Source organism: Eucyclogobius newberryi, unplaced genomic scaffold (assembly GCF_026437365.1).
Source record: "Eucyclogobius newberryi isolate DKJ021-1_F unplaced genomic scaffold, fEucNew1.0.hap1 SCAF_121, whole genome shotgun sequence".
Lineage (NCBI taxonomy): Eukaryota > Metazoa > Chordata > Actinopteri > Gobiiformes > Gobiidae > Eucyclogobius > Eucyclogobius newberryi.
The window spans coordinates 76,507-88,565 of record NW_027315748.1 but is presented as its reverse complement, the minus strand read 5'-3'; the positions used below and the strand labels follow the sequence as shown (position 1 = coordinate 88,565).

General features: G+C 44.5%; 1 protein-coding gene across 1 annotated transcript in view; it reads right to left on the bottom strand.

The window, feature by feature from the left end:
- Positions 1-4,066: 4,066 nt before the first annotated feature.
- Positions 4,067-12,059, bottom strand: part of LOC140357027 (cadherin-6-like) — a 42,555-nt gene continuing 34,562 nt past the window's right edge. The window contains exons 7-11 of the mRNA XM_072442002.1: positions 9,617-9,753; positions 8,183-8,304; positions 6,005-6,122; positions 5,357-5,608; positions 4,067-5,001 (exon numbers count right to left, since the gene is read on the bottom strand). Of these exons, the coding sequence (XP_072298103.1) occupies positions 4,463-5,001; positions 5,357-5,608; positions 6,005-6,122; positions 8,183-8,304; positions 9,617-9,753 (1,168 nt within the window). The 3' untranslated portion in view covers positions 4,067-4,462. The remainder of the gene's footprint in view (positions 5,002-5,356; positions 5,609-6,004; positions 6,123-8,182; positions 8,305-9,616; positions 9,754-12,059) is intronic.

Here is a 12,059-nt window from a genome sequence, read left to right as displayed (position 1 = left end):
CGGCCCCACATCGCTCTTTCGGGTTGTGCCCGGCTGGGCCTCGTGCGGTAAGACCCGGCCACCAGGCGCTTGCCATCGAGCACCCATCCCAGGCCTGGCTCCAGGACAGGGCCCCGGTGACGCCGATCCGGGCGACGTAAATGGCCTTGTTCTTTTTGTCATCATAGGGGGCTTCTGAATCGTTCTTTGTCTGACCCGTCACCTAGGACCTTTTTACCTTGGGAGACCCTACCAGGGGCTTGAAGCCCCCGACAACATAGCTCCCGGGATCATTCGGGCACTCAAACCCCTCCACCACGTTACGGTGTCGGTTCAACCCTAACCACTAACCCTAACTCCTAACCCTATCTTTTTTGTAGTAGTTAGGAGACGAAGGAAAACACTGCAAATGTTTGCTCACCTGTTCATCTGATAAAGCATATCTATAAGTTAAAAAAAGTTTAATCCCGAAAGATTCTCCGCTGCGAGACAGTAAATGTATCTCACATCCGCCATATTGGATTCTGTAACTTCCGAATTCTGATTTACGTTAGTTAGGAGTGAATGATCTAGTGCCGACCCTGTCCCCAGCACCAAGGTTCCCACCTAAATACTATTTCCTCATGAGGCAACAGGGCCACTCTGTGGCTGCTCCCAACAATACATCTATAAGAGGTTTTGGCCCCTACACCAGACATAAATCAGATCTAAACTAGATCTAAACTAGGTCTAAACCAGGACTAAACCAGGTCTAAACCAGGTCTTAACCAGGTCTAAACCAGGTGAAGCATGCATGGCTCACACACCGTAGACACAGCAGGGGGAAAAGAGCACCCTGAGGCGAATGATGGCCGCTCCCTAAACAAACTCATCGTTATCCTGTACCAGAGGCCATAAGTCACATGATACACCTGACACGCCCCACATACGCTCAGTTCATCACCAGGGAATTAAGCAGCCAGACCACTCCCCAAAGTGCAGCAGAGCAAGTGAGGAAACAGGGTGAGAACACAACTCTGTCTTTACTGCTGATAAGACGACAGCCATTTTCCCACTAGTTCACTTTGGAGCGGATTTGTCTTGTCCCAAAGTGTCTCCACTGCTTTAGGTGAATTGCACCGGACTGTTAAGGGGTCCTAAGCAGATCCTGAGAGGTTTAGCATCCCTAGTGGTCTGACCTTCCCATACTGATTCACTTTGGGGTCACTTCTGTTGATGGTCGAATGTTTTTATCAGAAGATCAAGTCAGTGTTTGGTCCAGGGCTGGGAGCTTGTACTTCTCATGGCCCCTTTCAGACCCTCAAATGGGGTTGTACAGTTCACTTTACGCATTTCGCCGGTGCTCGAGTCTCTTCACTGGCTCCTGTCGAGTTTAAAATCAAATTTAACATCCTCCTCCTGAACTAATAAGCCATAAATTACATGGCCCCATTCTACCTCAAAGATGCTATAGAACCATATTATCCAAAAAGAGCCGTTCTCTCTCAAAATGCTGGCCTTCTGGTGATGCCAAGAGTCTCTAAAAGCACAGTACGAGGTAGAGCGTTTAGCTACCAAGCGCCTGTGTTATGGAATCAGCTCTTGTCCATGTTAAAGAGGCCGACACAGTATCTTCATTTAAGTCCAGGCTTAAAACGTTCCTCTTTGAAATTGCTTATGGTCAGGCCAGTTAGGAACAGAAATATAAAACCTACAGTTTCAGCTATGCTGCCCTAGGAGCAACTATGCTGGGGAAGTATGGCAGCTTGAGCACTATCTTCTGATAAAGACTACTTATTCTATCAAACAATATTTCATATTTAATTCCACTTGCAATCTGTTCATTGCCTTTTCTTTTTCTTTATCTCACTTCCTCGAGGGGAGTGGGATAGACTCATTGATGACCTGTGGACCCAGATGCTCCTCTCCTGGTGAAGCAGTCCCTAACCCATATGGACGATCCTTCATCTGCCTGGAAGATCTGGTTCTCCTCCTGAAGAACTGGTTCTCCTCCTGAGTGGGTCCAGCTTCAGTCTCCCTCGCGTCCGTCTGTCCGTCTGTGAGAGTCAAATCTCTCCTTCACCCTGGAACTCCTCCAGGTTTATATTTTTCCCAAGGAGTTTTTTTTGTAGTTTTTCGTGGCCGAGAAGGAGCGTCTAAGGACAGAGGGCTCTGGAACATCGTCCCTCGTCCCCACGGACATTGTTTAATCCATTTTTCACTGTTGCCCTCAGAGGCAACTGTTGTTGTGATGTGCAAAAATAAATTGAATTGAACCACTGCTCCTGGAATGTGGCTTAAAACACCTGCAGTTCACTGTCCACTAACCGGTCAGCAGGCCTATGTAAGGAGAGCAGCTCTGTATATTTCGTCCAACATTCTGCATGTCTTCTCTAAATAGTCCAACCTTTCCCATGTGTATCACGCCCATGCCACAGGGACTCTCCCGCAAAATAGCCGTGGTCTAACCTCTGGGTCACGCTGCAGCACAATGTCCATCACACAGAGAAGAAACAAAACTGCCGGCGTCAAATGTAATTCAAATTTTTATTTTACAAACAAACATCTTATAAAAAACAGAACACATTTACAGTTCGTGACATTTCTTTGTGACGATCATCTTGTGTGCAGCGTTTGAACAGAAGCTGATCAGCAATACTCTGTGTCCGAATCCGCCCAGGTTCTCCTCTGGAATGCTCCAATTGTACAAGACGCAAAAGAATCATTAAAAAAGCATCGAACTGAAAGAGTCATCGCCCCCCTCTGGTCAGCCCCAGTGCTGCTGGGCCTGTTCGACAAGAGAAGGAGGGCACAAGGACACTTTGCTCAGAAAGATTGTGGTCCACTTGTCCATTAAAAGTCTCCAAATGTTCCAAGTTTGGAACATTTCAAATAAAAACGTAATCCATGAGGTGTCTCGGAGCGCCGCATGCTCTGGTCGACGGCAGGTCAAGTAAGAGGCAAGGAAAGAAGCAAAATAATCACATTTTTGATTGCGAATGCAGAAAATCCCTTCCACTCGTCCAGTGTTCAGTCATATCCAAGATTCTCATTGTTTGAACTGACAAAAAGCACCAGATGAACCCAAAGAAGACTTCAATGTCTTAATGTCTTGAGCTTTGTAATCAAGTCTGATTTTGGCCAAAAAAGAATAAGAGACTTCCGGTAACACTGAAAAACGTCAAAAAAAGATAGTCTTCCATTTCCGGGTACATCCTAATGGGCAGTCCCGGTTTGAAGAAGCAAAGTGGAGCAAAGACGCAAGACAGATTTTAGAGGTGATGTAATAGTTTTTAAATCGCTGTTTACAGACAAAGGCAGAGCTCTTTCCTGCATTATTCAGGCTTTTAGACAACTTGTAGACATGATTTATAACTCTAAATAACTCTGTTTACGAGGTGATCTCCCTCTGGGCCTCAGAAAACATTTGGTTTCAAAGGTAGAGTTTGGTATGGAAAATATTTTAGCACTGATTGTGGTCCATACTGTATACAAGTAGAAGATAAAGAATATGCAAAGGAGTTTACATAATTAAATGTGTATACGTTTGTTGTTATTGTGCACCAAACTATATCGGTCTATAATCTAATCTAAGGTCAAGTATTTTAATCACTTGTGTTGAATAATCACAAGAGAGATACGTTTAGTACCATGGAACATTTCGAGCAAAGCAGTAACATTTCTAATGGCCATGCTTTTGAGTACATTTGGATGTTTTAGAGCTTAAATCGATTCCCGGGTGATGCGAGGCCTTTCTGTGTGGAGTTTGCATGTTCTTCTCGTGTCTATGTAGGTTTCTTCCAGGTGTTCCGGTTTCCCCTACCACTAAATACATGTACAATAGTTTGCTGTATGAATGAGAGTGTTGTGAGAGGGAATGAGGGATGAAAATGAGCCCATGGCAACAATCAAGCGTGTTTACGGCGTGTGTCATGTATGTTCATTAACATATATCGTCCAAACCGAATAAATAAACGAATCAAATTATTTATCTTGAGAATCCCACATTATTTTCTATCAGCCAGGCGTTCTCTCATAATTTGGTGTTATTATGCCATCTATGGGCAACAGAGGGAATCACCAAGGGGAAATAAACAAAAGCTAAGTTGCCCGACATGCTAACACAGGATCATGGTTGAAATGAACATGATTTGAGGAAGAAATAATCAGAACAAGTTTGGACTCAAAACAGGAAACTTCCAGACCTTTGACATCAACAATTTGGACAATTTGAAGCTTGTAAACAGGATTTATGGAACAAGCGTGAATGAAGCTAAACCGAAGGTACAGTCTGTTTTTAATGAGGGAACAATGTTAGAACACGCAACACAAATGCTCAAAAGCAATGAAACTATTTAGTCACTTTTTCACTTTTTTGGCCAATGCTCGAGTGCTTCTCCAAACCGGTAGTCGATTATCTTTAGAAGGACAGAATACTGTCCCTTTGGATTACCACTCCTGCCGGTCCGACCTGCGTCAGGTTAAAGCTCCATTTGATTGTCTGTTAGCAGAAGTCGTCCTCTGCCCCGTACAGGTCGGCAAGCTTACGGAACCGTGGCCCCCACTCGCTCAGGTACTGGTAGTCCTGGTCCGATTCAGAGGAGGCGGACCCAAGCGAACTGAGTGACTCCGCCACCGAGCCTGTCCCCTCGTAGGCGTAGGTGGCCAGAGAATCATAAGGGGGCGCCGTGGGGTTACAGTCGTGCTCCAGGACTCTTTGGTTGATAAAGTCCCGCACGTCGCCGTTGTTGTCGCGCAGGCCCAGGGGCTTGAGGAGCATGGCGGAAGGGGCGTGTCTGCGGAGGGGTGGGTACAACAGGGTGTCGGTGGGCATGATATCGCGCCTCTGCTTGGCTGGCTCTTCCAGCACGATGGCGGCAGAGTCAGGGTGTCGCAGCGCCCCCATGTCAAAGGCCTGAGTGTCCTCCTCACCGCCGCCCTCGTCGTTGTAGCTCACCACGTTGTCCCGGACATCCTCCTTGGAGATAATCAGAGGCTCTTTCTTCTTCTGCCGTTTCAGCGCCGCAAACAGGAACACAATCACTGAGAGAGGAGAGAAGGGTCAGTACTGATGTGCTGCAAGTAGCAGTAGTAGTAGAAGTAGTAGTGCTTTTGAGCAGTATAACAGCACACAGCAGTGTAAAAAACAGTAGTAGTAGGTAGTAGTAGTAGTAGTAGTAGTAGTAGTAGTAGTAGTAGTAGTAGTAGTAGTAGTAGTAGTAGTAGTAGTAGTACTAGTAGTAGTAGTAGTAGTAGTAGTAGTAGTAGTAGTAGTAGTAGTAGTAGTAGTAGTAGTAGTACTAGTAGTAGTAGTAGTAGTACTAGTAGTAGTAGTAGTAGTAGTAGTAGTAGTAGTAGTAGTAGTAGTAGTAGTAGTAGTAGTAGTAGTAGAACTTACTGAGCAGTATAACTGCACACAGCAGGATGGCGATGAGGGCCCCTGTGCTGAGTCCCGGGCTGCTGCTCCGGGCCTCGGCATTGCACAGCTCCATGTTGCCATGGCGATCGCACGTGCACACTCGCACCGTGAGCGTGCCCGTGCTGCTCTGCATGGGGTAGTCCGCATCTGTGATCACCACGGAAACCAGGTACATGCTCTGCTGCAGCCGGCTGTAACTGTTCCTCCGAGTCAAGACGGCCGCCGTGTTATCTGCAGAGAAGAGGCAGAGTTAGGAATGCACCAGTGAAGTACCAGTGAAGTACCAGTGAAGTACCAGTGAGGAAGCAGTGGGGAACCAGTGAGGAACCAGTGAGGTACCAGAGAAGTACCAAGCGATTCAAATGACCCACAATTCACTGCAACTTTTTCGTCAACTTCAAGCAGTGAAATACATTTTGATAAAAATTATGCTTTAAAAAAAGAATGTCTTAGTTCATTGTTTAAATTCCAACCTAGTCATAGTAGCTCATCGGGTTGTGTATGCCAGCGTTTTTATTGGAGATGAATCAGCTCCTGTCAGCTCTTGTCAGCCCCTGTCAGCCCCTGTCAAGCTCCTGTCACACTCCCTCGTGTAGTGTGGTGTTTCCCTCTCCTCTCTGGCCTCACCTCCATTGTCTCTCACAGTGAAGTTGCTGCGATGAGCGCCCTCTGGTGCCAGGCTGAAGAAGAAGCGATGTCCACTGGAGGGCTCGTCTGGGTCCACAGCACTGATGGTCTGGATCCGCTGCAACACAACACCACACAACACTGAGCAAAGACAATACACTCGAGTCTGGACTGAAATATTTATAAAATCTCTGGACTTTCTGTTCAGAAAGACACTGGTCCTGGTTTAGTCCTGGATTAAGTTTTTGTTCAGACCTCATTTAAGTCCTGGTTTAGATCTGGTATGGCATTTATGTAGAGCATTAATGTAGAGCTCGGATTAGAGCCGCTGCTCTACTCCGAGCTCCCCCCGTGTGGCCGAGATCCTCACCCTATCTCTAAGGGAGCGCCCAGCCACCCGGCGGAGGAAACTCATTTCGACCGCTTGTATCCGCAATCTTGTCCTTTTGGTCATTATCCAAAGCTCATGACCATAGGTGAGGGTAGGACTGTAGATTGACCGGTAAATTGAGAGCTTTGCCTTTCGACTCAGCCCCTTCTTTACCACAACAGTCCGATGCAGCGACTGCATCGCTGCAACCGCGGCACCGATCCGCCTGTCAATCTCAATCATCCTTCCCTCACTCATAAACAAGACCCTGAGATACTTGAACTCCTCCAATTGGGGCAAGGACTCCCCACCCACCCGGTGAGGGCAAGCCACCTTTTTCCGGTTAAGAACCATGGCCTCGGATTTGGAGGTGCTGATTCTCATCCCAGCTGCTTCACACTCGGCTGCAAACCGTCCCAGTGCATGCTGCAGGCCCGAGTTTGATGGAGCCATCAGGACAACATCGTCTGCAAACAACAGAGATGAGATCCTGTGGTCCCCAAACCGGACACCGTCCAACCCCTGATTGTGCCTAGAAATTCTGTCCATAAAAACTATGAACAGAACCGGTGACAAAGGGCAGCCCTGGAGGGGTCCAACATGCACTGGGAACAGGTCTGACTTACTGCCGGCAATGCGAACATAGCTCCTGCTCCGGTCATACAGGGACCGGACAGCCCTGAGCAAAGGGACCCCCCAAAGGACACCCCGAGGGACATGGTCCAAAGAGATATGGTAGAAGCTCTCCCGGAGGTGCGAATTGAATACCCTACTGACAGAGGGCTCCGCAAGACGTTCCCAACAGACCCTCACAATGATCAGTTGACAGCTCTCCCCTCTCTTCACCCGAGTGTCCAAGACACGCGGCCGGAGGTCAGATGACATGACAACAAAGTCTATCATTGACCTCTGGCCTAGGGTGTCCTGGTGCCAGGTGCACTGGTGGACACCCTTGTGCTTGAACATGGTGTTCGTTATGGACAATAACTGAACACCGCTCGGGTTCAGATCGGGGAAGCTGTTCTTCCCGATCACCCCTCTCCAGGTGTCACTGTCATTGCCCACGTGGGCGTTGAAGTCCCCCAGTAGAACAACAGAGTAAGTGCACCGTCCCCTCCCAAAGACTCCAAGAAGGCCGGGTACTCTGCACTGCTGTTCGGCCTGTAGGCCGGCACAACAGTGAGAGACCTGTCCCCCCCCGAAGGCCCCGCGTGCAACACCAGAGAAGTGGTGCGTGGAGGTGAGGCGGACTATATCTAGTCGAGACCGCCCAACCTCCCGCACAAGATCAGGCTCTTTCACCCCCAGCGAGGTGACATTCCATGTCCCCAGAGTTAGCTTATGTGGCCGGAGATCTGGTCGTCGAGGCCCCTGCCGTCAACTGCCGTCACTCTGCACCGGCCCCTTATGGATCCTCCTGCGAGTGGTGAGCCCACGGGAGGGCGGCCCCACGTCGCTCTTTCAGGCCGGGCCCCGTGGGGAAAGACCCGGCCACCAGGCGCTCGCCGTCGAGCACCCACCCCAGGCCTGGCTTCAGGATGGGGCTGCGGTGACGCCAATCTGGGCGACGTAACTGGCCTTGATCTTTTACTTGTCATAAAGAGCTTCTGAACCGATCTTTGTCTGACCCGTCACCCAGGACCTGTTTGCCTTGGGAGATCCTACCAGGGGCTTAAAGTCCCCGACAACATAGCTCCTGGGATCATTCGGGCGCTCAAACCCCTCCACCACGTTAATGTGTCGGTTCAAGGAGGGGCCTGGTTTAGTCCTGGTTTAGTCCTGGTTTAGTCGTGGTTGAGTTCTGTTACCTGTGCAGCCTTGCTCTTCTCACACACGTAGGTCTCGTAGGTGGTGGCCAGGACAGGAGCGTTGTCGTTGATGTCCAGGACCCTGATGTAGACGCTGACGCTGCTGCTCTGTCGCGGGTTGTCTGGGGAACAAGCACAATTGGCCCGTCACACACTGATGATGTCATGGTCTCAAATGGGATTGGCTCCACAAACTTAAGGTCGTTCAACAATCAAGTCTTTGTGAGTTGAATAATGAACCACTTTCTGAGGCCAGAGAAGATGTTGAACTTTGAGCCAGTTTTTGTTTCATGTGGATGTGGACAGTTACACAGTGAATTCTACATGAGGATTCTGACCTGACAAAGCCTATTATATAAAAAAGCCACAGTGATAAATGGCTTTTGACTAAAAAAGGCGTGTCTGTTCTGCACGTCTGTCCTACAATGAAGGGCAACGTTTTATCCCATCATGGGTTCGGGGTGAGGGTACAGTGGTCGAGCCGCCGCACGTTCCACAGAAAAGGAAATAAACTGCAACTTCCTCAATGTGTAGTTGTGATTTCATTTTCACGTTAAAACCTAAAGCCGACTTTACTGTCACTGCTTCTCACATTTATCACTTATTTACACCTGTAGCTTCTGCGAAACGAAACGTCGGCAATCAGCAGCACAGACGACAGCGCCGCTCCTTTGTTTCCGTGTGTCGTCTTCTCACAGAGTCTTATTAGAATCTGACAGGGGCGAGCGAGCGGAGGGGAGAGCGAGCACTGCAACATTCACATTTTGAGAAATCTGGTGATTATACTGTATATTGTGGTATAATTAGGGGATCGTATGACAATATTAAAAATGAATATAGTATCTAGTTTTGACACTGTTTGGTGCTTTTAACTATGTTCTAACATTGTTCCCTCATGACAAACATTCTTAGATATGTATTTATTTAGCTTCATTCACACTAGTTTGAAGAATCCTGGTCAGAACTCCCTCCGAGCGTCAAACACATAACTGACGTTTTCTCAATCTGTGACGAGGCTGAGTGAAAATTACATTTTTAAGTCATAAATCATCTCCAGGCTCGTTCTTCGAAATGGGTTGAAACGTTTGTCTTACACCACTTCATCCAAATTCTCACAGCTCATTATCAGCAATGACGGTTTTCCGGTTCCAAGCTCCTCAAAAGTGAAAAGTTTAGGCATCACTGGACAGCCTTCTTTCACTCTCTTGACTCTGCCCATCTCTGACCCAACACTCCATCCACGTCCTCGTCCCTGTAAAACTCATCCAGCTACTTCCACATGTCCACTTCATTTGCTCAGTTGAATCCAAGTGGCAATTTTTTAGCTTTATCTGTGATATCTGTAAACACGTCACATTTCTTTGTGTTATTCTTGTGTGGAAAGTGTGTAATTGGTGTTCTTGGCGAGGGTTCTGGAGTTGTGGTGCTACTCACTGAACTCGGATGCAATGACAGAGATGTTGTGCCAAGCGTTCTCCTCGCGGTCGATGAGGCGCAGGAGGAAGATGGAGCCGTTCCCAGGGTGGATGTTAAAGACCCGGTCCAGGTCTGTGCGTCGGTCTATGGCATACCTGCAGCACCAGGGATATCACTTTATTATCATCATGGTTATTATCATCATGGTTATCATCATCATGGTTATCATCATCATGGTTATTATCATCATGGTTATTATCATCATGGTTATCATCATCATGGTTATCATCATCATGTTTATTATCATCATGGTTATTATCATCATAGTTATTATCATCATGGTTATCATCATCATGTTTATTATCATCATGGTTGTCATCATCATGGTTATTATCATCATGGTGATTATGATCATGGTTATTATCATCATGGTTACCATCATCATGGTTATTATCATCATGGTTATTATCATCATGGTTATTATCATCATGGTTATCATCATCATGATTATTATCATCATGGTTATTATCATCATGGTTATTATCATCATGGTTATTATCATCATAGTTATTATCATCATGGTTATTATCATCATAGTTATTATCATCATGGTTGTCATCATGGTTATTATCATCATGGTTATTATCATCATGGTTATTATCATCATGGTTATTATCATCATGGTTATCATCATCATGGTTATTATCATCATGGTTATCATCATCATGGTTATTATCATCATGGTTATCATCATCATGGTTATTATCATCATGGTTATTATCATCATGATTATCATCATCATGGTTATTATCATCATGTTTATCATCATCATGGTTATTATCATCATGGTTATTATCGTTGTGGTTATTATCATCATGGTTATCATCATGGTTATTATCATCATGGTTATTATCATCATGGTTATTATCATCATGTTCATTATCATCATGGTTATTATCATCATGGTTATTATCATCATGGTTATTATCATTGTGGTTATCATCATCATGATTATTATCATCATGGTTATTATCATCATGGTTATTATCATCATGGTTATTATCATTGTGGTTATTATCACCATGGTTATCATCATGGTTATTATCATCATGTTCATTATCATCATGGTTATCATCATCATGATTATTATCATCATGGTTATTATCATCATGTTTTTTATCATCATGGTTATTATCATTGTGGTTATTATCATCATGGTTATCATCATAGTTATTATCATCATGGTTATTATCATCATGGTTATCATCATCATGATTATTATCATCATGGTTATTATCATCATGGTTATTATCATCATGGTTATTATCATTGTGGTTATTATCACCATGGTTATCATCATAGTTATTATCATCATGGTTATTATCATCATGGTTATCATCATCATGATTATTATCATCATGGTTATTATCATCATGTTCATTATCATCATGGTTATCATCATCATGATTATTATCATCATGGTTATTATCATCATGTTTTTTATCATCATGGTTATTATCATTGTGGTTATTATCATCATGGTTATCATCATAGTTATTATCATCATGGTTATTATCATCATGGTTATCATCATCATGATTATTATCATCATGGTTATTATCATCATGTTCATTATCATCATGATTATTATCATCATGGTTATTATCATCATGGTTTTTATCATCATGGTTATTATCATTGTGGTTATTATCATCATGGTTATCATCATAGTTATTATCATCATGGTTATTATCATCATGGTTATTATCATCATGGTTATTATCATCATGGTTATTATCATCATGGTTATTATCATCATGGTTATCATCATCTCACACATGATCAACATCACTCAGATGAGCTTTAAAACTTCACCCGTTGCCTTGTGTATAAATTTTTTTGTGTTCCTGTCTTTTGAACATATTATTAACATACTACATCGAAGAACAATTTGTGGTAAAAAATAAATAAAATAATTCAGTAGCTGGAAAAATTGTCTAATCGGTAATAAATTTAAGACAAAAAATGTGTTTCTTTTGTCGTTTCTGGTCAGCTCGATCTGCACCTAAAGGTATTTAGATTCATATGGGACATTGTAACTCAGACCATAAAGATGCCCTCTGCTGTCAGCGGTGGGAATCAATGATGAAAACAAATAAAAGAAGCCCTAATGTTACACTAATACAGCATATGAACACAATGTGATCACAGAACAGGTCTGGTGTTAATTTAGGACTTAAAAAAGGGGGAAGCAACAATCAAAAAGGGAAAACACTGAAACTGAGTAATTTGTGAGTACAAATGTTCCATCTGCAGCTGATAATAATTTGAACTCTGGGTGGGGTAAGTCTGGACCTCTGCAAAGAGTTTTCGATTAACTCGTTTTAATCTTCACCTTTTTAAAGGTCCCATATCATGCAAAATTGACTTTTCAGAGGTTTTAACCTTCTTACAGTGCTAT